Below are 27,756 nucleotides of genomic sequence, written 5' to 3' on the forward strand. Positions count from 1 at the left end.
GCTGCTTGGGAAAGACTGACTACTTGCAAAATCATCAAAAGAAATACTTTCTGATGCTACTTTCCAAAACTGGGTCAGAGACCACCGGGGTATGTCCTGGCTGCGAGGCATGGGAAAGGAGGGACGAAAGTGAAATTGCTGAGGAAGATGTCAGAAACTAAGGAAGGGAGGGAGGGAGAGGAGGGAAGAGGGGAGAAAAGGAGGAAAAAGGGGGAAGAAAAAATCATCAGTAGGAATCAAGAGAGAAAATTAACCATGAAGAATAAGGGAAGGCCATCTTTACATTAAAGTGTTTTGTGGCAAGGGGGGAAATGGCTGCTTAATCGAAAATTTAGTGTAAAATCTTAAGAGACAGAAATCCTCACAAATTCATAAACATTAAAAAGTAACTCCCTGCTATCTCTGGACGGTGTAAGGGAACTCACTCACTATTTTAAAAACTGGCATAAGAACCAAGTGTTCATCCAGCCACTCCCATAGAAACTGCTCTTCAAGGTAAGCGAATAGAGGTGAAGTCTCTCCATTTCACCGGTTTGATCCAGAAAACTGTTAACTGCCTCCTCATAAAACGCTGAACACTACCACTACAAAACTGCACTAAGCTAAAGCCGGTCGGGCTTCCTGATCTAACTCCAAATATGAAGGGGGAAAAAGGGCAGACATGCATATGAAATGATGTTTTGAAGATACCATCAGCAAAATTTTCACTGTGAAAAAAATATATAGGAGACAGGAACTAAATACTTAAATGAAAAGGCAGATATTATTAAATTGGAGAGCACACAGTTGGTTACTGCTCTTTTTAATCGGTCTTCTCTCTTTAGTTCTCACTATGACAGTTTGAAAATGAAGACACAAATAGATGAGAAGTGAGAGGATAGAAAAAGACATACCATGCGAACACACCAAGCAACAGTAAGCACAAGCAAGCTGGAATGATGATAAAAAATGGACTTCAAGGCATGCAGTAGTAGTGGAACTAAAGCAGGAAACTTTGTAATGCTAAGTGGTTAATACGTGCAGAAGACAGAAAAATTATAAATGTATATTGGACTAATAATAAAAGAGCTTCAAAATACAAAATGCAAAAATTGAAATAAAAATCCACAACCACAGTTGGAGACTTTAACACACCTCTCTCAGTAATTCAGAGATCACACACACACACAAATCAGTTTGAATATAGAACTGAAATGATGCTATCAACCAACCATAAAATCTTGAGAACGAAGAACCACAAAGATTCTAAATTAAGAAGAGTAGGTGTGTCGGTTAAGCATTTATCTGCCTCCTCTTCTAAACTAGTTAAACTTTAAGTGCCGTTCAAACTTAGTGACGAAGCACAGGTTTGCCACGGACCTGAAGAGAAAGACGAGAACAGGAGAGGCATTGCCTTTAAGAAAAGAGTGGTCCATCTTTTATTTATACAGCTTTCAAACCCACGTATGTTTTCAGAGCCTTTTTTACGTGCATGATCTCATCCCATTCTTACATATATTCTTGGAAAAACAGCCCACATTTCCTTACCCCCATTTACAGATAGGGAAGTCTAGTTCAGAGGCCGACTTGCAAAGAAAGAAAACTGCAATTTTGCTGCTAGATCAAAGGGTGGGCAAAGGATTTTAAAGGTCACCCGACTGAATCTACTGGAAGCACAGTGAAGTACCAGTGAACTTACTTTCTCGAAAGTAAGTGTTTTCTGATATGTCCAAATGTACAAAGTGATTATATAAAATATTTTGTCTCCTCGGTTACAAATTAGGCTGTTTTCACACACTCCCTAAAAAGACATCGTCAGCCTCGGACCTGAGAGAGGACGGCGGTGAGCGTCCACCCCGTGTCCAAATGGCGTCCTGGAGGCTCACAGGTAAACGTCATGCTCACTGAACACACTCTCAATCACTCTCAAAAATCAAGCGAGTTGTGGTTTAGATACAAATTTCAAAATAAGCAATCTATGGAAAATATGCAGATTTACTCTTCCAATTAGCAAAACATACACTTTACATACAGGTTACTTCCACACTGAATGTAGATGACAACTCTCAGAGTAAAAGGACTGTTTCTTGGCTTGAACCAAAATACATTTAAAAATAAATATACAATTCAAATATGTTCTAGGCGAGGAGTAATTATTTAAGTATTGAATATATGTTTTATTTACACTCTTCTCCACGTTATTTTCTTTCAGGTACATGAGAGACCATATCATTAAGGCTAATGGTGGTTTTATCTAGGACAAAAAAATACACGCACACAAAGGAATAGTTTTCAGCTTCTTAGTAAAACACAAAAAGGAGGGAAAATGATTTAGCTTTTCAGTTCCAATTGTTTTCAATGTTTTCTGTAAGGTCAAAGTTGTACAATCTGTTCAGATTTTTATAGCATCTGAATGAATAAAATGCAGGTATAAATCACTACTTTCTAGTTAAAGCAAACCGGCTTTTTACAAATCATATGACTTTTATTTTTTTTAAAAACAGAAAAAAAGAAGAAAAAAAAGCATGTGTTCTCCCCAGAAAATAGGCCAGTGGGCTCTTCCCCCAGGTAACCCAGACTGAGGTGGGAGTCCCTGTCTGGGGACTCGAGGGCTCCTCCGGTCCCTGCCAAAGCTCCTGGCCCATCTGCTGCGGTGGCCCAGTGACCCCGTGGCTCTGTGCAGTCGTGAGAAACAGGACGGGCTGGACTATTACACTGCACACAAGCTTTGAAGGAACTATCCAATAACAACTCAGTTACTCTTTGTGGCTTATTTTTATTCTGAATCAATAAACTAGAAGTGCAGGTCTCCACATTACGCCTTCTTCTCATGAACACCCACTGAAGGAAAGGGGCAAGGCAGCATGTGTTAAGGTGTAGCACTACTTCTAAAAATATCTAGAAGAGATAAGCATGAATCCCAGGTTCAAATGTACTTACGTCGATTACTCAACTATGAAGAGGTCTTTTGAATGCACAGTTGATTTTTAGCCAGTGCAGTGATTCTGTTTTGATTTTTATAAAAGTAGGCTAAGTTGCATAAATTAGAGTGGCTGAGAAACCAAGACTGCATGCTCTTTCAGCCTAAACATAACCAGGGGTGGAGCCAGGCATGAACATACACTTCAGCATACAGGTGATAAACAGAAAGCCAAGTAGATTAACATGCTGAAGAGTGAAGAATCACACATACTGGCTGATGCTGACTTGAAAAGCATGAAGAATTCAAACATATATAAGGGCAAAAACAAATGCGGTTAGGTGTGTAGATCACCGCAAAGAACCCACGGCTATTAAAGTTGCCACAAGGGCATCTGAACTGTTAAAACCTGGTGTTATCCTATTATTCTGATTTACCTTCAACTTTAATAACTGGTAGAAATTTCTCACCAAGACTTCAATTTTGGCATCAAAAATATTCATTTATAGATCAGAATCATAAAACATAGCTTCATGTTAACTGGCTAGTTTACAAGATAGGAAGCATGTAGTCCTTAATTCTAAAAAGGCCATTTAACCTCTTATCCCACTTACTCCTCCAGGAAGGAGGGGAAGACAGAGGGCGTTTGGAACGGCACTAGAACACAATGTTTAGAATACAAAACATCTGGAAAGAAACATTAAAGGCCAATAAATATTCAGTCTACATGAAATACAGGAAAACAGAAGAAAATACAGGGAGTACTGTGCCGTCTCATACACAGTAGCCATGACCACTTCCTAGATTACTCTCTGGATACTTTGTTCAATTGGCTTTAATTGTATATAAAGTGTGCGATGTAATCAGGGATGATCTGTCTTTAATTTAGGTCTGAGAGAAGCATGAATGAATCAAAACTTTAATCACAGACGACTGTAGATAACTAGAGCAATTAAGAACACAAGTTCTTGTCTTGAAAACCTTTCACACAAATAACCTCCTAACCTTTGGATCCAGGCTTCAAACCTGCAAAAATTTTGGGGTTCTTAAGGGCAAGCGAGAGCTCATTGAGGAAGGAAATAAAGTGGGAGTCCCGTTCCGATTTCTTTGACTCGAAGATGACGACGATGGTGAAGTGAGGCTCTGGGCGGGTTAGGAAGTAGGTGCTCTGGACTTTGTCATCATGGAAGTGAACCACTTTCTCCAAACCATTCAGGTCAGCCGCGCGGTCTGTCATGATCATGATGACATTGGGCCAGTGCATGACGGGCCTGTCGCTGGGCAGGGACACCACAGCTGGATACTGGTCCACACCCTTAGGGGCCTCTCGGTAGGAGTGGGGGTGGTGATAGCCGTGACCCTGGAAGCTCTCAGACCCTCGGTTATCAAAGATTAAGGACACATTGGCAGCATCGTATTTCCTGATGAAGCTGGAAATCTTTCCAAACAGGTCTGGGTTGGCTTTGGCAGTCAACGTTTTCATTTCTGAAGCAGTCGTTTGTCGGCTCAGAGCCTCATGAAAGTAAAAGCTAAATTTGGCGAGAAGCATGTTTTTGAGTTTCATCAGCCAAAGGAAAAGGTGTGGGGGCTGAACAGCCTTCTGAGACTGCCCTCCAAACAGATGTTTCTTGGTCTCCCGCTGCTTCTCAAAGATCTGGCCCCAGGTCTGCAGCTTGGTGTGTGCGCTGTGCAAGTTAACCAGCGATGGCAGGAACTTCCACTCCGACACCTGAGCCTGGGCCTTCAGGAGGTGGCTCAGGACATCCACTTCCAGCTGGAAACTGCTTTCCAAAGGACTGAGGATTGGGTGGTGAAATCTAAGGGGGAAAGGAAATTCACAGAATGTAAGTGGAATTATTACTCCATGTTGATATATTCTACCCTCAAAAAAACATGCTTAGACAAATAATATTACACTTGGGGGCAGGCAAAGGAAAAATGGAAGGATTCCATGTCGACTTATTTAAAAATTCATTTTGACAGAATTTTACCATTTCAGAATTATGTCAGTATCATATTCTTCAATGGAAATGTTTTTTAAAAATGCAAGTAGTGACCACCTTCTTTTCAAATACATGGAAACTACCTATAACTCTTTCTTAACTCACTTTATTTATTCTGGTAATTGTGTGACTCAAAGCATCTTTTCAGGGTGTGTTTCTAAAGGTGCACAAGTAATGAAAAGGTCACTTGAGTGTGTACATAACACACTAAACTTATTTGATATTCCCAGTAACTACATAAGGTATTATTAAACCTACTTGTCATTTAGGAATAGAGTAAAACCTATAACTGAAACATAGTATATAATAAAAAACATTTATTAAAGGAATAGAACATTTATTAGAAAGCCCTTATTCAATCCTAGTTCCCAAATTCTCTTTACATTTAATCACAGTTACAAATAAAATGGTAGCTAAATAAAAAAATATTTAACAGTTCATTTTCCATTTATCTTAGGGCAGAATCTAAAATCCTTAAAAAGGCTTGAATAATCTGGTCCCGTCTTAGCTTGAGCCACATTCCTGTTCTTCTCACTTCTCTAGACACTAAATAAATAATTAGAAATGCAAAAGGTCAAGATAGTAGTGTGATCTCACTTCTACTTGTTCTAGACAAAATGTTTAAAAATATCTTTGATCATGATCTACAGTTAGTACATTTTATATTGTGACTTAGCACATACACACAAATAAATGCTTTAACTTATTATTTACCCTTACTATGTACAATATATTCTTGATACTTAATAATACGTATATTTTAGTTGGATTACTACTGCTCGCTAAATTAACTTTCTGACTCAGGAACTGCTACCTGCTGTTTGTATAACATGTTCTACTTTACTGACGACAACACTGAGGGGGAAGGGGACAGGGTGAGAGAGCACCCTCCCTCCTGGGCCGAGGGGCAGCGGGCTGTGCGTAAAGACCCTGAGGTTTTTGTGAGGCCTGGCCCCTTTTCATTAATGCTTCTTTCTGATGCTTCAGGTCTCCTCTTCAGAGTCACCTCCTTAGAACTGTCTTCTCTAGACTGTCTACCTTCATACTAGGTCAGGTCCCCCAATTATATCCTCTAGTTTCTTAATACCGGTCTTCCTCTTTAATAGCTTGATCTTGTAATGTGCCGGACAAAGTGGGACGTATGGTTACCTGAAGGGAAGTAAACCCTGGCTGCTTCTTTCACTCCTTTATCTATACAACATAAGGCAAACAGCAGAAATTCAGTGTATGTGCTAACTGTGCTAAGATTTGAATCCTAGTTTCTGCCTCATTGGTTCTTCCTGTTGCTTACATCTAAATGAAATTCTGTAACAATGGGGGAGGAATAGCTAAGGAGATTCCTCTCTTGTTTGGATCACTCACAGCTTTCTTGCTCAGTCTTTTCTTCTGAGAAATGCCCAGGGAGGGCTCAGTGTCTGCCTAGCCAGGAGCAACCTCCTTCTCAAGAAGCCTGCATCAAGCCCTTACACTCTTCCATAAAGATTCAAAGCCTCTGCAACAGATGCAGGAATCATCATAGTAGGTGAGCTCATTCCATAATTTCCCTTTCTGATAGTTCATTATTGGCATATAAAAATGCAACTGATTTCTGGATGTTAATTTTGTATCCTGCTACTTTACTGAATCCATTTATCAGCTCTAGCAGTCTCCTGGTGGAATCTTTAGGGTTCTCTGTGTACAGTACCGTGTCAGGAAATGACCCCATTTCAAAGGCATGGGCAGGATCCAGTGCTTCCTGAGTGTATCTTTTGCCCCAGACAACACAGGAGATGACTTACAGGCCTGAGTCCATGTAATGTGACTGCTTCACTGTCAAGGACAGAAGCTTCTCACACAGCTCAGTTTGGGCGCCCAGGGAAAGGGAAAATGCTGGTTATCCATGTAACAGTTAGGGAAATATTATCATAAGTATAGCTAGTATATCTTAAAAATGTATTTAAACACTAATTAAAGGGATTATGATGAAGAGAGCCCATTCTAGGTTGCACATAAGATAGGAATTAATTATCACGTGATCAACAGGATGTATTATTCACATGATTACAACAGACTGCTTTTTTCCATTACTAAAACCTGGGTGGAGGGGCTAGCCTAATAACTGACTCAAAGAATCAGAAAAATAAAACAGACCTCAAATCCTCTAGCTCATGTGCTTAATTAAGTAATTTGGGCTATTGAAACATGATATGCTTCTGAATAAACATTAAGAAATTCACACACACACACACACACACACACAATAGCCTGTCTCAAAATCTTCGAACTGTAAGAAATGCTCCTACTCCCTTGGCCCAAAGGCTGAGACCCCTTAACACTTAATGAACATTAAGTATCACAAGATTCTCTATAGCCATGGATGTCAGGAAGTGTAAACACAGTAAGACTGTTAATAGCAGAAAATGGTATGTGATTGGATATAATTCTACCACTAATAACAACATTCTAAGTTATTTTTCTATTTCCATTTGGAAATCACTGTTTATACCCAACATTCTCCTTGAAAGAACATGAATTCTCTGGACAAACCTTCAGAGAGAATTCTGAACAAGCTCTTCCAACAATATATACTAAATGTGCTTAAATGCTAAACGTGGAGATGAATGTGAGTGTCGAAGCTATTTTTCATTCTTAAGTAAAGATAAAAATACATGTTAAAATTATTCCGCCAGGACTTTGAGATCAGTATTATGACGTATCATCTCCCATTTCCATTGCTCTGTGTGTCTCATACCCATTCTATTCACAACTCACACTATGGGGGGACCTGCTAAATTGCTGTGACCCAAAAACACACACCTCAGCTGTGGCAACAGCTGAATACAAACTGAGTCTGAGTGAGTCTGAATACAGAATGAATTGACAACTATTTACAGAGAACATCTGCTTTTTAAAAAGCCAAAATAAATCAGTAAACCCCCAAAAAAGCCAGAAAGAGTGCACATATACAAACACGCTCCTTCCTTTATAAATTCCTGTCAAAGAGTTGCTTGTTGCTTCCAAAAGAAGTATGCAGGTCCCATGCATGTGAGAAGTCAGAAGCCCAATTAAAAATAAATCTGTAACAACAATGTGAATGTTCTAAGTGCCACAAAACTGTACATTTAAAATGGTTAAAAGAATAAATTTTATGCTATGTATATTTTACCACAATAAAAATATCTGTGATATCCTCTTTTAAAACAATCTAGTTTACTTGTTTTTAGATATAAATACACTGTAAAGATGAATTAGCCACAAGTTTGCCCTGTACAACCTCCCATGCTAGAAGGAGGTATTTATCATGGATATAAATAGAAAGTAACACATCTCTAATGACAGGTAAAATCAAATAACAGTTTAAAAGAAGGAGCAATTCCTACTATGCAAGCCATAGAGGAGAGTATTTGAACTGAGCCAAAAAGCTTAAGAAGCAGATAGGATCAATTTTTAAAAAGCGGGGGAGGGAGGGAAGGGAGGATTTAGCTATGTGAAGATGAAGGCTTACACTTCCAGCCCCAACTCATAATCACCCCTGACTGGACACCCTTTGCCACATGTCTCTGGAGCTGCTCCCACCTGAGGAGCAGTATATTTTCCCACCCTGGACTATGGATGGACTGGGCCATGTGATTTGCTTTGGCCAAAGGGATGTTAACAGATATGATGTAAACAAAGCTTAAAATGAGCTTTGCTGGGCTTGCTCTTCTGAACTTTGGCCATGGCCACTGAATAGCTGCTTCCCCTCTAACCTTGGGCTAAGAATGAGCACTTGTGGGGCAGAATAAGCCCAAAGCTCACAGCAAGAAGCCAACAGTGTTAAGCTACCCAGCGAAGATTAGCCCAGGTAAGCAACTCTCGAAACAGACCTGCAAGCCTGTAAGTGTGAATTTTGGGTTGGCGGTTATACAAAATGATCGTGGCAATAGCTAAATGATACATGATAGGACAATGTGATAGAATTCAGAACTTGCTACTGTAAAACAGGTAGATGTCGTTGAGTCAGCTCTGATTCCCCTCAACCCTATGAAGAGTGATGTCTACCATGTCCTGTACTCAACAGCTCTGCTCGGCTCCTATAGACGTGTCCCTACGGCTTCTTTTACAGAGTCAGTCCATCTTGCAATTGGTCTTCCTCTCTTCCTACTGCCTTCTATTTTCCTCAGCGTTATTGTCTTTTCCAAAGACCACTGCCTTCTCATGATGTGCCTGAAATAGGACAGTTTCAGTTTTGCCATTTTTGCTTCCAGCAATGTTCCAGGTTTAATTCATTCTAGGACCTACTTAGTCTTTCCAGAAGTCCAGGGATGGCCCAGGGTATCTGTGGATCTTTCTTCCAACACCATATTTCAAGTGAATCAATATTTTTCCTTTCAGCCTTCTTCACTGTCCAACTTTTACATCTGTACATAGTAATTGAGAATGTGAGGGTGTGGATGATGTTAGCCTGAGTCTCTAATGATACATCTTTGCTCTTGACGATCCTTTCCCAATTCTCCCACTGCTGCCCTGCCAGCCTCAGCTGTCCCTTGATTTCTTGGCTGCAGCCTCCATTTAAATTGAGGACTGAAGTTCTGGCCAAGATGGAGGCATAAGTAGAAACCCTTTGCTTCCTTGCAGAACCAAAAGGAGGATAACAACCAATCTAAAATCAATAAATAACCAGAAGTGCCAGAAAATCAAACTGCATGGAATTCTGACAACCAAGGAGTTAAAGAAACAAACAGGAAAACCAGACTGGTGTGCCGAGACAAAGAAATAGGGCCCAAATTAAAGAACAGAGCAAAGCTTCAGAAAGAGAGCTAAGCAATGAGGAGACAGCCAACCTATCTAATGGAGAATTTAAAGCCCTGGTCATCAAAATGCTCACAAAACTGATTGAGCTTGGTCAAAAAATGAAAAAAAAAAAAAAAAAAAAAAAACCAAACAAAAGATACCCAAAATGAAATAAAGCAAAATATTCAGGAAACCAACAGTGACAGGAAGGAAACCAGGACTCAGAGCAATGATTTGAAACAAAAGGAAGAAATAAACATCCAACTGGAACAGAATGAAAAAACAAGAATTAAAAAAAGTGAAGAGGGGCTAAGGAATTTCTGGGACAACCTGCAATGTTCCAATACTCAAATTACAGGGGTGCTAGAAGGAGAACAAAAGCAAGAAACTAAAAACTTATTTGAACAAATAATGAAGGAAAACTTTCCCAATCTGGCAAAGGAAATAGACTTCCAGGAAATCCGGAAGCTCAGAGAGTCCCAAAGAAGTTGGACCCAAGAAGAAACACACCAAGGCACCTCATCATTACATTAGCCAAGATTAAAATGAAGGAGAGAATCCTAGAAGCAGCAAGAGATAAGGGGACAGTCACCTACAAAGGAGTTCCCATCAGACTGTCAGCAGATTTCTCAAAAGAGACCTTACTGGCAAGATTTGAAGTCATGAAAGGCAAGGACCTACATCCAAGATTGCTCTATCCAGCAAAGCTTTCATTTAGAATGGAAGGGCAGATAAAGTGCTTCTCAGATAAGATCAAGTTAAAGGAGTTCATCATCACCAAGCCTTTACTATATAAAATGTTAGAGGGACTTATCTAAGAAAAAGAAGATAAAAAGTATGAACAGTAAAATGACAATAAACTCACAACTATCAACAAAGGAACCTAAAAGAAAATATAAACAATGAAAACAAAAACTAAGCAAACAACTAGAACAGGAACAGAATCAGAGAAATGGACATCACATGGAGGGATTTTAGTGGGGAGGAGGAAGGGAGGACTGGGGGGAAAGGTACAGGGAAGAAGAAGCATAATTAGTAGGCATAAAATTGATGGGAAGAGGTCAAAAACAGTATAGGAAACAGAGAAATCAAAGAACTTATATGTACAACCCATGGACGTGAACTAAGGAGAGGAATGCTGGAGAGTTGGGGGGTGTAGGGTGTAAGGGGGATAAAGAGGGAGAAATTGGGAAAACTGTAATAACATCATCAATAAAATATATTTAAAAATAAATAAAGTGATGACTGAACCAAGGTAAGCAAAATCTTTAATATTTTTGATACTAAATATTTTAAGCTGAAGGAATTTGGGGAACTACATGTACAGGAAGGACTTTCTGACCCTCCCCTGAACTGGGTCATAAAACCCTCAAGTGAAAGGCACCAACCATCCCAAATCCTGAGGAAAGGGCGTCCTTATCTCCAAAGACAAAGGGACAGAAGGAAAACTCTGAAGGAACAGCCTTGCTCCGTCCCTCAGTTTAATACACTTTGCTCACCCCCTTTTCATCCTAATACATTTTCCCTTGACTCTCCAATCTTTATTATCAAGCACAAAAACACCCGTTAACGGCTTCAAGTCTTCATTTCTTATGCAGGCTTTGCTGTCACATAAAATGTATATTAAATACCTTCGTGTGCTTTTTTTCTCCTGTTAATCTGTCTTTTGTCAAAGGGACCACAGTCGAGAACTTATAAGGGTAGAGAAAAAAGATATGTTTCCTCCTCCACAAATTCAATGGCATTCTAAGCAAAATAAATAATACTAACCAAGGTAGACAATAAGGAACATACAAGATTATGGACTGTTTTGTGGCTTTTGCTTAAAACCATCAAAGATTTCTCTGAGTCTTCTTCCTTTTTACTATGAGTTTGGCTGCAATTTGAGGCATTTGGTTGACCTCAGATGAATTTGAAAAAATAGGCTGGGGCAAGATCACAAAAGGCCTTACGCCTGCACTGTTAGGATTTGACATGTGGTGACATTCTTAAGTAAAGAATGGCAGATAAAGTGCTTCCAGCACTTTGCACCTCACAGAAATTGCATTGTGGTTGGTTTTGCTTATGAAATTTTCAGTGAGTGATAATTAACACTGTTGAACTACACACACAACTGTTTCATTAACAGACTAATAATCACACATCTTTTTCTGAAGGAAAAAAGGATTTATTTATTTCTGAACTAAATAAATCATAGTTCTGCCTTTGGTGAGAATTCTGTCATCTGAAGCATTCAGATCAAAAATGCAAACAAATTTTATGTAACTACAAAATGTTCTTTAAATTCTAGCTACAAAATTATGATTAAAGAATAAAAATCACAGAATGGTGTATTATTCTCATACCAGAGGGATTTTAAAAAGCTGTTTAGAATGCATATATAATTGCTGACTTCTTTAAAGCATCATTTGCTAAAATTATATTCTTGATTTAGGAGAGTATTAATTTGCATTAAATCTATCTTCCGTTTTGTTTTAACCACAAAACAAAAAGATTAGACAGAATTTTCTTTTATGCTCTCTGTATAAAACAGTATAAATAAAGTCAAAACAAATTCTACCAATGCAAAAAATAGCTTACTGATACTTCCTTGGAAAAAAACAAACAAACAAACAAACAAACAAACAGTTCTACCCCTCCTGAAGAGTATTCAAAGAATAGTGGAGCCTTTGGCCCTAAATGAGCTAAATTCATGTTTTCTCTTCTAGGAGGCACACAAAACCTCTTATATGAGAAATGTTAATTATTCAATTTGAAATGCAGCATCATAAATGACTGTGATTGTTAAACAAGAATTTGTATTTGTATAATAATGTAATAAGTTTACCAAAAGAGGAAGCCTTTAACACCGTTCTATTTTGAACACAACTGGCTTGCAGAGAAAAAAAATAAACATGCTTTCCATTCATCTCTGAAAGGACACTGGACATCACAATAACTCACACAAGCTCTGCATCTCAAATCAGGGGCTGAGGTTTAGACTCCATGCTATATAGCATGCTCATTAATTTTTTAATACAAAAGCATTCCATGGTTTAAAAGATGATTCACACAATTTTCATAAGTATTTTGACATGGATCAGATATACTGGGGCAAATAAGCTTTCCCTGAAAGATAAATTGGGTCCTTTGGGAAAGGGATTAACTCATTCAATACAACAGAATTCCAAAATGTGAATTATTTCTCCAGAATATCAGGACAAAGAAAGAAATATGTTTGGTGGAGCACAGATGCCAAATTAAAAAATATATAGGAAAAAGGAAGTTACCCTGGCAAAGGGAAAAATGTTCATTTATACCTAAAATAATCGCACTTCCCAAAGGAAATAAATATATTATACAGATTATCACTTTAAAAAATTTTTAAAGAAATTTATGTTGTTCAAATTAACCCACAGCCTCCAATTCAGATAATTTTCAGGCTAGGATGTATCTGTGATCAGTAGTTCCCTAATGATTAGAGAAAGGAAGCATGGTCAGAAGATGGATACTGTGAATGCAAACCCCATTGACTGTATGTGGTTCTGCAATCCACCTCATCGGACTCCATCAGCATCCAATTTGAAGGCTGAAGGGAACAGCCAAGTACTGCCCAAAGAGTTTCAAGAATGCAGTCTAAGTACTGCAAGAAATGATAGATACTCTCAAGCCTCTGGGAAGTGAGATGTTTCAAAGGCTCCAAGATAATAGACAAATCACCAATCCAATAAAATAACAATGAAAAACAGTTATATCATAGTAATCATTCCTAGGAGACACATGTATGTACACACACACACACATGCACACATATCTGTAAGACTGAATACTCAGTGTATCCTAGCATTGGCATCTTTCTCTTATTTTTATTATTTTTTTTCATGCAGACTATGTATCACAATCACAGGGAACTTTTATATTTTTAATATATTTTACTGATTTTGCTATTACAGTTGTCCCATGTTTTTTCTCCCCTTTATCCTCCTCCACCCTGCACCCTCTCTCCCACCAGCATTCCCATCCCATTAGTTCATGTCCATGGGTTGTACATGTAAGTTCTTTGGCTTCTCCATTTCCCATACTATTGTTAACCTACCCCTGTCTATTCTGTACCTACCAATTATGCTTCTTATTCCCTGTGCCATTTCTCCCATTCTACACCCCACGCCCCACTGATAACCCTTCATGTGATCTCTATTTCTGTCATTCTGTTCCTGTTCTAGTTGTTTGCTTAGATCATTTTTGTTTTATAGGTTCAGTTATTGATAGATGTGTTTGTTATTTTACTGTTCATAATTTTTATCTTTTTCTTAGATAAGTCCCTTTAACATTTCATATAATAATAGTTTGATGATGAAGTCCTTTAATTTTACCTTGTCTGGGAAGCATTTTATCTGTCCTTTCATTCTAAATGATAGCTTTGCTGGATAGAGTAATCTTGGATGTAGGTCCTTGCCTTTTATAACTTGGACTACTTCTTTCCAGCCCCTTCTTGCCTGCAAAGTTTCTTTTGATAAATCAGCTGATAGTCTGATGGGCACTCCTTTGTAGGTAACTGTCTCCTTTTCTCTCACTGCTTTTAAGATTCTCTCCTTATCTTAATCTTCAGTACGTAATCATCATGATGTGTCTTGGTGTGTCCATCCTTGCATACAATTTCTTTGGGACTCTGAGCTTCCTGGACTTCCTGGAAGTCTATTTTCTTCACCAGATTGGGGACGTTTTCTTTCGTTATTTTTTTCTAGTAAGTTTTCAATTCTTGCTCTTCCTCTTCTCCTTCTAGCACCCCTACAATTCAGATGTTGGGACATTTAAAGTTGTCCCAGAGGTTCCTAAGCCTCTCTTCATTTTTTTAAAATTCTTGTTTCTTCATTCTGTTCGACTTGAATATTTATTTATTCCTTCTGTTCCAAATCATTGACTTGAATCCCAGTTTCCTTCCCTTCACTGTTCGTAGTCTGTATATTTTTTCTTTATTTCACTTTGCAAAATAGTGAAGGCTATTCACTTTTTGCTCCTTTTTGCCTCTGCACTCAATCATTTCTGTGAGCATCCTGATTACCAATGTTTTGAACTCTGCATCTGATATGGTGGCTATTTCCTCATTATTTAGTTTTTTTCCCGGAGTTTTGATCTGTTCTTTCATTTGGGCCATAGTTATTTTGTCTTAGCGCCCCTGTTACATTTTAAGGGTGGAGCCTTAGGTACTCACCAGGGTGGGGCAACCCATGTGGTAGTGTTATGGCACTATATATGGGGGGAGGGGTCAGAGAGAGAACAATGCTGCTTGCTCAGCTCTCACTCCACTTTCAGCCACTTCCTCAGCTACCCACAAGCAAATTCGGCCCTTCTGGTGCTGATGCCCGGGTGGGTGGGTTTGTGTACATTCTAGGACCCTGTGGGTCTCTCCAATGAACTCTCCTGTAAGGCTGAGAGTTTCTCCCACCACTGCAACCACCACAAGTTTTTACAGCAAGAGGTTTTGAGGCTTTAGTTGTCCACACTGGAATCCTGAGTTGTACAGTGTGTCTTGCTCCCCAGTTGTTTCTCCTGGCTTATCCGCATGCAAATGTGGGACTGCCCAGTCCTCCAGGCGCTGCCTTGTTTGTCACCTTGCCACATGTCCTCTCTTTCCCAGCTGCCTATCTCTGCCCCTCTTACCAGCCTGGATGAATGTTTCTTCTTTAACTCCTTGGTTGTGGGACTTCCATACAGTTTGGTTTTCTGACAGTTCTGGTTAGATGTTTTTAAATTGGCTGTTGTCCTTCTTTTGCTTGTGTGAGAAAGCAAAGCAAATTTACCTACGCCTCCATCTTGGTCAGAAGCCTTCACAGGAAACTTTTAAAACATACGAATTTCTGAGCACCCAATCCAGAATCACTAAATTTTATGCTCTAGGGAAAAAGAGGAAGGGCCCAGGTATGAGTATTTTCTTAAGCTTCCAAGATGGTGAGCAAACCACTTTCACATTAGTATTTAGCAGTCACTGCATGAGATCCCTTTTCTTTGAGAATCATGTCTCCAATTTACTTTAGTTTCTGTTTTTCAAACAATTACTTCATTGAAAATATATATACTAATCATATTTGAGAAATACATTTATTAACAGAAAATTTGTGCACATGTAATATTTGTTTAAAAAAGAAAATGTATATATGGGTATATATCTCTTGGGCATAACAAGAAGAACTTGCTAACATTCGCTGCTTCATAGGAAGAGAATTAAGTAGTTATAGGACAGGGCAGCAGCTGGACTTTTCACTATGTATTTTTTTGCACTTCATAAACTTTGAATCATTTTAATGTATCATCTACTAAAAATAAATAAAAAGAAAATTTAGAATACAAGATATTTTGTCCAGAAAACGTCCAGCCATTATTAATATAATGAGAATGGTTTGCACAACATTGATGTAACCTGGCAGCCAAGGAGAGTGGACTAAATGCACATGAGTGGACAATAATGACTTCACTGCACTAGTCAGTGGGGATGGCAGATACTGTTGAGTGAGCATGTGTACTGTGTGGCTATTGCATTCAAAATGACTGAGCAAGTGGAGCAACAAATCTGCATCAAATTTTGTCTTAAGCTTGAATATTCCTCTACAGAAACTATTCAAATTCAGAAGGCTGCAGCTATGAGCAACTGGTGATTGGCAGCTTCATCATGACAACATGCCAGTGCATGCATCACAACTCGTGCAGAAAGTTTTTGGTGAAACATCAAATCACCCAGGTGACTCAGCCCCCTACAGCCCAGATTCAGCACCCTGTAACTTCTGACTTTTCCCAAAACTAAAATCACCTTTGAAAGGAAAGAAATTTCAGACTGTCCATGAGATTCAGGAAAATAGGATGGGGAGCTGATGGCAACTGGGAGAACTGTGTGAGGTCCCAAGGTGCCTACTTGGAATGAGGAGTCAATGTCCTGTGTACAATGTTTCTTGTATCGTATCTTCTTCACTAAATGTCTCTGTTTTTCATATTACATGGCTGGAGACCTTCTGGACAGATCTCATACATAAGATAAAAAATACAGTACAATAAAAACAACAACTATAGAGGACATTTTTGGGACAACTGAGGAAATCTGAACATGGACTATATATTAGATGATGGTAAAAATCAATGTTAAACTTTCCGTGTGGAAACTATATGATAGTTTTGTATGGTTCTTAGAAGGTACAACCTGAGTATTTAGAAGTGAAGTGTCATTATGCTTCCATTTCACTTCCAAAAACTCTGGAAAATAAAATTATATACAGAGAGAGAGAAAGCAAGTGTGGCAAAACTTTAGTAAAAGTGAATCTAGGTAAAGCATATGTGTTCACTGTACAATTATTTTCAGTAATAGTATTGAATTCAAATATGTAACATACACTCTTTTAAAAAGTATAAAATTCAATGGTTTTAATAAATTCAGAGTCGTATAACCATCACCACTTTCTAATTTTAGAACAGTCTCATGACCCCCCAAAATGCATTATCACTCCCCATCGTCCCTTCCTCCCCTCCAACCACTGGCAACTATTTTCTGTGTCTATGAATTTGGAATCTACTCTGTGGGCCTATGACTTTGCCTATTCTGGATATTACACATAAATGGAATAATACAATATGTGATCTTTTGTAACTAGTGTCCTTCACACAGCACAATTTTACAAGGCTCATACATGTTGTAGCATGCTTCATTACTTCATTCCTTTAAATGTGGTATATAAATATACCACATTTACTTATCCATTTATCCATGAGTTGACGGACATTTGGGTTGTTTCCACCTTTTGGCTATTGTCTATAATGCTGCTATGAACATTCACATAAAAGTTTTCATGTGTAGACATATGTTTTCATTTTGTATTTCTATTGGGGCATATACCCAGTAGTGGAATTACTGGTCATATTATAACTCTATGTACATTATACTACTCTTGAAACTTTTCTGGGATTTGAAATTTCAAAATAGCCCTGGCCAGTGTAGTTCACTTGGTTGAAGCATTGTCCCATAAACTGAAACAGCATGTGTTCAATTCCCAGTCAGGGTACATGCCTGAGTTGCGGGCTGTTCCCCAGTCAATGTGCAAGAGGCAGCCAACTGATGTTTCTCGCCTTCTCTCTCCCCCTCCCTTCCCCTCTCTAAAATCGGTAAGCATGTCCTTAGGTGAAGATAAAGAAAATTTCAAAATAAAAAATTTAGGAAAAAACTTTATAAAAGAATAATATAATAATATATTAACCAAACTCTCTTGTACACAGAGAGAATATGTACAGTTCATGTATATACGCAGCATATAACTTCTACTCCTTGCAGGGGAACATAGTAAGTGCTTGCAATGTTTTCCATTTTACTGTGACAGACAATTACTTCATAATCTTATTTTGTCCTATTATTTATTCAATAAATAAAAATTGATCTTATCTATTGACTTGAAAAGTGACCAACAGATAAAGCATTTATCTGGACTGGACAAAAAGCATCCCACTCTTTGACACAGCAACCATGCATATAGAATATGAGTTCTGGGGTCACGGAGCAGTGGGGTCAAACGTAAGTTGCATGACCCTGGGGCATGCTTCACTTCTCTGAGAACCCACTATCTGCACCTGTACATCAAAGCAGATACAGGGTTTTACACAGTGTCTGGCACACAGTAATTGCTCAACATGTGCTAGTTTTCTTCAAAATAGCTCTATATAAATACTTCGCCTTTTCTTAAAAGCTTAAAAAATCAATTGCTGCTGTAACTACAGAAACATTGATATGTTAGTTTTGAAAGCAAAAAAACAATGTTTACTTCTCTATACAGATGACCTCCAATTGTCTTCTCTGTTTCTGCCTTTTCATCCGAACTCTACATACCCATTCCCAACAGCCTACTGAATCTCTAAAAATCTGCTAGCGATTTAAGCTCAACTTGCTCCAAATTTTGCTTACTGCCTTCCTCCTAAGCCAGCCCCTCTTGACCTCTCAATCCTGTAAATGACAGTATCACTGGAGGTACAAAACCTCTGAATCACTTTTGACAGAAACTTCTCATTGCTCCCACCATCCTGTTGCCAAGACTTAGACTTTTCTTGTCATCGTCTCTTTTCCACTGTTGTGCAATCATGAGGCCCTACTATGCTGATCAGGTTACCATGCTGGCCTACTAAACATAACCTTCCCTCCCACAACCATTCCCCTTACCATCCCATTCCTTCCCCTGGGCCAGTGCCTTAGTAATCAGTCTGAGATAAAGATGAGAACACAACACTCCAGTAAGCAAAAACCCTCCATGGCTCCTTGCTATTTACCAATTACTCAAACTTTTTTTTATTCGATAAATAGCTATTGAGCACCCACTATGTGCCACAGAATTCACATTCTAGTTGTGAGAAAAGAAAAAAAACACCCTGAGCAAATAACAGTAATTTCAGATTGCAATAAGGAATGTGAAGAAAATAAATCAGGGGAACAGAACAGTGACAAAGAGTAAGATAAGGAGAGAAGGCTTCCCTGACATTTGAACTGAGGCTTAAATGATAAGCAGATAGCTACACAAGAGTATTTCATATTTCAGGAAGAGAGCCCAGCAGGTACCAAATCTCTGAAGCCTTTCAGTGTTCTGAAACCACCTTCTTGTCTTAAAGCATCTGCTCGCTTTTTTCCTACCTTTGCTTTCCACACCCTACCTGCCCTTGAGAGTCATCTCCAATTCTACCTCCTCCATGACGTCTCTTTTAATCCCGCACCACTTTGCCTCCTTTCCCCAGTCCATTGATTGGATGAGTATTATTCTTCACTTGGGAATGTAAGTTAACATAACCACCTTTCTCTTTTAAGCACACTTTTATGAACTCATATATTGAAAAGAGTGGTATCCTTCAAAGCAATCACTTTCCACTTAGTCCATCATAAAAGTACTCAGCACCTACTAAGGGCAAGACGGCAGGCCAGATTCCACAGAACCAAAAATAAAACTGGGTTATTCACATCAGTGATGTTCACACTTCTCAAATTCCTTTAGTATTGCCTTTAGGATCAGGCAGTGAGAAATACCTTATAATTAATCTCATTTATTTATAAGTAGCAATTTCCTTCAAATACAAGTTTTTTAGTCAATATCTTAAAAATTAAACTGGAGCCCTGGCTGGTGTAGCTCAGTGGATTGAGCACGGGCCTGCGAACCAGACAATCGCGGTTCGATTCCCAGTCAGGGCACATGCCAGGGTTGCAGGCAGGTTCCCTGCAGGCCAGTTCCCAGCAGGGGACGCACGAAAGGCAACCATACATTGATGTTTCTCTCCCTCTCTCCTTCCCTTCCCCTCTAAAGATAAATAAATAAAATCTTTAAAAAAAAAAATTAAACTGGATACAAATAACTTTTTGACTATCCAAAAAAAAAAACCCAAAAACCCTTAAATATGACCTGCTCAGAAGCACTGATACCTACCTCCACTATGATGAAATTTAAAACAAAGCCAAGCCCTGGCTGGTGTGGCTCAGAGGATTGAGTGCTGGCCTGTGAAACAAAGTGTTGCCAGTTCAATTCCCAGTCAGGGCACATACCCAGGTTGCAGGCCAGGTCGCCGGTGGGGAGCGCGCGAGAGGCAACAACACATTGATGTTTCCCTCGTTCTCCCTCCCTTTCCCTTTCTCTATATCTAAATAAATAAAAAAATTTTTTTAAAGCCAAAATGAGGCTATAGGCACTGAAAACAATTACACAGGAGCTTCTAACATGTGTAGGTAACTGGTACATAAGAGGAATCAGTGGATTACTCAACAAGGCGATTACTTTCCAGGGGAATTCAGTTGAATAGTGGTTTGTTAAAAAGTCACATTATTTTATATACAATACTCTTGTTGTTGTATGAACTCTTTCATAAGCACCAAAATCAGTTATAATACATCTCTTAAGGGTTATTCCACTATTGGTCTTTTGCTATTGCTTAGGGAAGTATCCATCTAGGATGGTGTTAACCAAGCCCAATGAAGGTGCCTAACGTGTACCTGTCGATTAATTAATATGAACAAAATCTAACACAGCTATTCTCCTTTGCTTTTTCACCACAAATTTTCTTAAAAGTAGGGTGAAAGCTAAGGGTCTGTGTGGGACCGAGAGGCCGTCACATCCATCTCTCCTTCCCTCCCTCCCTCCTCACCTACACTGACCTGGAGCTGTATTTCCTGAGAATGGTGTCCAAAAGGCCAACGAGCTCTTCGGCATTGATAAACTTCTGTGTGCTGAGGGTGTACATCTTCTCATAGAAGTCTGCGATCTCCATCCTAGCCTGAACAAAGAAGCAGAGCTGCTCTGACAGGTGCGAAAGGAGTTCTTCCACCTGAGGGGCGCTCCCACCCAGGGCGCCACGGCCAGTCACCACCTTCTTCAGCTCATTATGCAGGGAAGTGTAGATGGTGCGAATGGAGTCCTTCCTGCTGAAGAAAGACTGGCCCCCTGGGAAGCAAATAACATAAGCACACAACAGGTAAGGAGAAACCAGAAGCACAAAATACCTCCCAGCACCCAAAAGGTTTATCTGAACCTCCTGAACTCAGTGGGTTTTCACTTACCATATTCTATGACTTCTGTGATTGGGATTTAAATATCTTGTGGTTGGTAAGTTCACTGAAGAGTAAGGTAAACCATGCCTGATACGACTCATTAGTGTAGCAAGGGACCTGTGTTTGATTTCCTACCCATGCACCATCTCTCCCCACCGCTCTTTAGTAAGGATTCGAACTCATTTCAGAGGATAATTAACCTAGATATAAAAAGTCCTACTTCCACATAAATATATTTAAAACAAATGAGAACACCTGATTATGAAACACTGTTGTTATTCCTGGTAAATCAGAGAATTTTATTTCTGCTTTAGAGTTGCATTTTCCTTTTAATCTTATCTTTTAAGCCAACTTTTAATCTTATCTTTCAAACCACAAAATGGAAAATACATATAGCTCTCCCTTACACAAGAACACAGACTACTGGGGTCTCAGGGGGAAAAAGGAAAACTTAGTACCTTGACAAAGTTGACAAAATAGGTTTTAACATAATAAGCAGCACATTGTGACTCATTAAGAGCAACAAGCAATTATAAATAACTGCTGCTGTAACTCAGGATTTTCAAAGGAAATCAGCAAAATATAAAACCAAATATTGTACATCCTTTTCTTTTTCTTTCTTTTTAATCCTCACCAGAGGGCATCTTTTTATTGATGGTTTTTTTTTTAAAGAGAAAGAAACAATGATGTGAGAAAGAAACATCAATCGGTTGCCTCCCACACTCGCCCACTGGGTACTGAACCCACAACCCAGGAATGTGCCCTTGTCAGGAACTGCACCCACAACCTTTTGGAGCACAGGATAATGCTCCAACCAACAAAGGTACCCTGCCAGGGTCAAATGGCACAGAATCACTTCTTTACTTCTGTATTAACACATGATCACCTGTATTTCTCCATGTGATCTCTACTTCTGTGAATCTGTTACTGTTCTAGGTGTTTAGTTTGTTTTGTTTTGTTTTTTTTAGGTTCAGTTGTTGATAGTTGTGAGTTTGTTATCATTTTACTGTTCATAATTTTGATCTTTTTCTTAGACAAGTCCCTTTAACATTTCATATAATAAGAGCTTGATGATAATGAACTCCTTTAATTTTACCTTATCTGGGAAGTACTTTATCTGCCCTTCCATTCTAAATGAAAGCTTTCTTGGATAGAGTAATCTTGGATGTGGGTCCTTGCCTTTCATGACTTTGAATACTTTTTTCCAGTCCCTTCCTACCTGTAAGGTTTCTTTTGAGAAATCAGCTGAGAGTCTTACGGGAACTCCTTTGTAGGTAACTGTCTCCTTTTCTCTTGCTGCTTTTGAGATTCTCAATTTATCTTTAACCTTGGGTAGCTTAATGATGATGTGTCTTGGTGTGTGCTTCCTTGAATCCAACTTCTTCAGGACTCTCTGGGCTTCCTAGAAGTCTATTTCCTTTGCCAGATTGGGGAAGTTTTCCTTTATTATTTGTTCAAATAAGTTTTCATTTTCTTGCTCTTGTTTTTCTCCTTCTGGCAGCCCTGTGATTTGGATGTTGGAACCTTTAAAGTCATCCTGGAGATTCCTAAGTATCTCCTTATTCTTTTTTTTTTTAATTCTTCTTTCTTCATTCTGTTCTAACTGAATGTTTATTTCTCCCTTCTGCTCCAAACTGTTGATTTGAGTCCCGGTTTCCTTCCCTTCACTGTTAGTTCCCTGTACATTTTCCCTTTTTTTTTTTTTTTTTTTCACTTTTCCATGTATATTTCAACCATACTCAACCATTTCTGTGAGCATCCTGATTACCAGTGTTTTGAACTCTGGACCTGATAGGTTGGCTATCTCTTCGTTGCCTAGTTACATTTTCTGGAACTTTGATCTGTTCTTTCATTTGGGCCTTTTTTGGGGCCTCATTTTGGTCTAGGCACGTCTGTTACATAATAAGGGGCAGAGCCCTAGGTTCAACTATGAAATCAAGTTGAATGAAGTCTGAGAACTATGGAATTAAAGAAACAACATCCATCCAGACTGGTAAGAGAGGTGCAGACATAGAACAGGCTGGTCCCACACCCGCATGTGGTAGATGAAAGTTAAGGGGGGATTCCTCAAGAGCAAGGAGTCCCAGCTCCACACCAGGTGCCCAAGTCCAGGGCTCCAGTCCCAAGAAAATAAGTCCCCATTAACTTCTGGCTGCAAAAACCAACAGGGATTGAGTCAGTGGAACAAACTGCTAGAGCCCAAAGCAGTTCCTCTTAAAGAACCCACACAGAGACTCACCTACTCAGACTCACTCCCTCTGAATTCCAGTATCAGGGTAGCAGCTTGAAAGGTACCAGTGCCTGAAGTGGTACCTTTCAGAGAGAAATTGAAGTGTCGGCCATCAAGGCAAGCAGAAGCCATAGGCTCTTTTCTAAACCCTCCACCCACAGAGCTAGCAAACTGCTGCAATACGAGAGGCTCAACCCAGCAAACACTGTTTGAACTGCTTTGGAGATCCCCAGAGACTCTGCCCCACCCAACTTATGGGCCCACCCAACTATTCATATCCATATGAATAGTTGGTCTTGGCTCCTGCTTTACAGCTCCCTAAATCCTATCAAACAAGCAACTGCAGGCCTCAGTGAACCCCAAGGCCTGGCAGGTAGCATCAGCTAGCTTAGATTCATAGCCTGGCTTTGCCTGGGAATTTCCAAGCCCAACACAAGTAGCAGCCATCTCAGATTGCTTTATCGCTCAGGCAGAGCGCCCTAGGCAAAACACAGGTGGGGGCTTTAGCCTGCACCACCCAGAAAACCCCAGGGCCAGCACAGCAAGTGGACAGCTAAAGACCACATCAGGGCACCACCACCCTGCCCAGGCACAGAGGTCCCTCCATGGAGGATGGAAGTGGTGGTCAGTGGTCATGACCAGTTTAGCAGCTGACTGGCCTGGGTAAATCCCTCCCATTGATCTGCCAACAGCAGCCAAGGCTCAACTGCAAGAGGAGGGTGTACTCAGCCCATGTGTAGGACCCACTTCAAGCACCCAGCTTGGGTTATAGGGCAGGCTGTGCCACTGGACCCTACAGGACACCTACTACATTAGGCCACACTACCAAGACACCGAGTCAAAGCAGCTCTACCTAATACATAGAAACAAACAGAGGGAGGAGACAAAGACACATGGAACAAATGAAAGAAAAGATTAAAACTAGAAAAGGAGCTAAATGAAAGGGAGATAGGCAATCTGTCAGGTGCAGAGTTCAAAACACTGGTTATAAGAATGCTCAAGAAACCTAGAGAGGACCTCATCAGCATAAAAAAGATCCAGTCAGAAACGAAGGACACACTAATTGAAATAAAGAATAATTTACAGGAAAACAACAGTAGAATGGATGAATCAAATCAATGATTTGGAATGTAAAGAAGCAAAAAACAAGCAATTAGAACAAGAAGAAGAAAAAGAATCCCCCAAAAATAAGGATTGTATAAGCAGCCTCTGGAACAACTTAAGAGGTCCAACATTTGCATCATAGGGGTGACAGAAGAAGAGAAAGAGCAAGAAATTGCAAATCTATTTGAAAAAATAATGAAAGAAAACTTCCCTAATTTGATGAAGGAAATAGACATGAAAGTCCAGGAAGCACAGAGTCCCAAAAAAGATGGACGCAAAGAGGCCCAGTCCTAGACACATCATAATTAATATGCCAAAGGTTAACAATAAAGAAAGAATCTTAAAAGCAGCAAGAGAAAAGAAATTAATTACCTACATAGGACTTCTCAGAAGACAATTATTTGAGTTCTCTAAAGAAACTTTGCAGACTACAAGGAATTGGAAAGAAATATTCAAAGTCATGAACAGCAGGGAATTACAGCCAAGACTGCTCTACCAAGCAAAGCTATTGTTTAGAATTGAAGTACAGATAAAGAGCTTCCCAGACAAGAAAATACTAAGGAGTTCTTCATCACCATACCATTATAATGTTAATAATTTATATTATGTAATTTATGTTATGTTATAATATGTTAGTATTATGTTATGTTATTAACATAATAATGGTGTGGTGATGAAGAACTGTTAAATGTTAAAGGAACTTATTTAAGAAAAAGATCAAAATGATGAAGAATAAAATAGGAAAAACATACATATCTACTGACAATTAAATATGAAAAGCAAACTAAGCAAACAAGACTAATGAAGACACAATCATGGGTATAGAGAACATTTTGATTATTGCTAGATGGGAGGGGTGTTGGGGAGAACGGGTGAAGAGATGAGGGAATTAGGAAGTACAAATAGGTAGTTACATAACTGTCACGGGATGTAACATATAGGATCGGAAATGGAGTAGCCAAAGAACTTATACACATGACCTATGGACATGAACAATAGTGGGAGGATAGCCTGAGGTAGTGGAGGGTGCTGTGTGGAGGTGGGCAAAGTGGTAAACATTAGGACAACTGTAATAGCATAATCAGTAAAATATAATTTAAAAAAATAAAAATAAAAACTAAAACTGCCAGAAAATTAGCCACCTTCAACTTTACAGTCAGAATCCTCCTCATTTACATATATGTGTAAATTGTAACACATGTACAAAGTTTTTATAAATGATGGATACAACACAATCTGACAATTCAAAAGCAAGTATTTTGGTTTGGTTTCTGTTACCTACTCACACAACTGCATGTACAGCATTTGCCAATCTGTAGAAAGGAAAATAATAACACTGCAACAGCAATTGCAAATCTGTGAGAAGTGACACTGTATGCCCTGGCTGGTGTAGCTCAGTGGATTGAGCACAGACTGTGAACCAAAGGGTCACCAGTTCAATTCCCAGTCAGGGCACATGCCTGGGTTGCCAGCCTGGTCCCCAGTGGGGGCCATGTGAGAGGCAACCAGATTGATGTTTCTCTCTTTCTTTTTCTCCTTCCCTCCCGCTCTCTCTAAAAATAAATAAATATTTTTAAAAAAGAAGTGACACTGTAAAAAGGAGAAGAAAAAATGCACAAGGTGAAAACTATCTGATCAGTTTTTGCCAGTAAATCAACATACTAAATAATAAATTATTTGAATGGCTAAGGCAGAAGATTAGTTCTCTGAAAGCCTTGCCCCTTGAATGTTTACTGAAAGGTAGACATACACACATGGTCACCTTCAGGCAATATAAGGAACTGGCAGTGAAGAAGAATCAAAATGTAATCTGCACTCAATTTTACACTATTCTATAGTGTATACTTGTCCTTCATTCATACCAGAATCTATGCCTCTGACAATTAAGGATTTAAAATAGACCAAAGTACTTACGGTAAACAACTGTAAAAGCTCTAGGATTCATATTTATTATTGTTCATTATAAGCAGTAATACCTTGTATGCATAGCCCCTGGCTTTCACAAATATTATTTTCTTCTGATCTACTTAAACTAATTGTTTCTACCAGTGAAAAATCAATTAAATCTATTCTTGCATCTTATTTTCAAGGACAAGATTTATCATGGGAATGATAAAGAGTGTACTATTCTACCTGTAAGTCGACTCTTGTTACTAGTGTCCGGCATACTTCTTGCCTTTCCTGTCCCGTATTCATTTACTTCTTCATTCGTTAAATATTTATTAACGGCCTAGGAAGAGGGGATAGGACTACATCTGTAACTCTCAGGGCCCTAACCTTAAGAGGCCATACAATTGTGTTCATTAACTCTAACTAGATTGTATACCCAAGTTTTGTTTCTCTGGCCGCAGTGTCACTGGTTAGAAGAGCGAGGACATAAAGTTTGCTTAACTTCTCATTTACGGCACCAATCCATGCAGTGGGCAAAACAGAGACATTCAACGGTTTGGGGCACAGCCCTGCAAAGAGCATCCACCCCAACAGCCAATCTATCCGCAGAGGAGGCCGGTGGGCGGGGTTTGTGGAAGCCGAGGGAAGGAAGGGAACTGTGGGAGGAGAACTGGGAGTGCCTAGTTGAGCTTTCAACTATTAAGTGACAGAAACGGGAAACCCAAGCCAATGCCGACCGGGGAATATATCCCCTTTCCTTCCTCAACAAGGGTCACGGGGAGGCGGGGCGGAGGTACCTAGTTTCTGCCCCAGGTAGGTGAGGCTGTGATAGACCTTCTCGGCCGCAGCCAGGTGGGCCAAGGCCGCCAGCAGCGACAGCCAGCTGCCCCCCGCGCTCTTGTTGGCCTCTCGTTCCTTCTCCACATTGTCCTTGGCCTTGTCGTAAGAGAAGATACCCAGATGAGAGAAGAATGTCTCCAGCACAGCCTGTTCCACAGGGACCGGGGCGGCCAGCGGGATAGACTCCCCCATGCGAGCTGCGCTCCAGCTCCACCCACGTGGCTGTGCTCTCCCTCGCACTTCCGGGTTCTCTGGGAACATACGCACAAGCGTGCGTGCTCGTGACCGCCGCCAGCGGCGGGCTCGCGAGCGCGCCACTGCCTGGTTCGCTCCCGGGCCTTAGAAAGGAGGCGGGTAAGGGCCAAGGAAGGAGGTGGTGGCTTCTCAGCTCCCACGCAGTTTCAGCGCTTCAATTCCCGCACACCTGAGTATTCCGACTCTCAGGGCAGGAAGCGGTGTCCAACTCGCTGCTCCGTGGAGCTGACCACGTCCTGAGGTGAGCTCAGAGGCC

General features: G+C 39.7%; 1 protein-coding gene across 1 annotated transcript; it reads right to left on the reverse strand.

The window, feature by feature from the left end:
* Window positions 1–1,956: 1,956 nt before the first annotated feature.
* KICS2 (KICSTOR subunit 2) lies at window positions 1,957–27,756 on the reverse strand. Its single transcript, XM_037140310.2, has 3 exons — window positions 27,203–27,756; window positions 20,789–21,074; window positions 1,957–4,716 (listed from the first exon to the last, which is right to left on the reverse strand). Exons 1-3 carry the CDS (start codon window positions 27,504–27,506, stop codon window positions 3,900–3,902), a joined length of 1,407 nt encoding a protein of 468 aa, XP_036996205.2. The 5' UTR covers window positions 27,507–27,756; the 3' UTR covers window positions 1,957–3,899.

Source organism: Artibeus jamaicensis, unplaced genomic scaffold (assembly GCF_021234435.1).
Source record: "Artibeus jamaicensis isolate MK-2021 breed Jamaican fruit bat unplaced genomic scaffold, CSHL_Jam_final contig_233, whole genome shotgun sequence".
NCBI lineage: Eukaryota > Metazoa > Chordata > Mammalia > Chiroptera > Phyllostomidae > Artibeus > Artibeus jamaicensis.

Excerpts from the sequence above, each read along its gene's own strand:
- KICS2 (XM_037140310.2), bottom strand. The coding sequence starts at position 27,506 with ATGTTCCCAGAGAACCCGGAAGTGCGAGGGAGAGCACAGCCACGTGGG. Across the intron at positions 21,075-27,202 it reads CTACCTGGGGCAGAAACTAG|GGGGCCAGTCTTTCTTCAGC; the intron begins GTACCTCCGCCC and ends TTTGCTTCCCAG. Across the intron at positions 4,717-20,788 it reads CTCAGGAAATACAGCTCCAG|ATTTCACCACCCAATCCTCA; the intron begins GTCAGTGTAGGT and ends TTTCCCCCTTAG.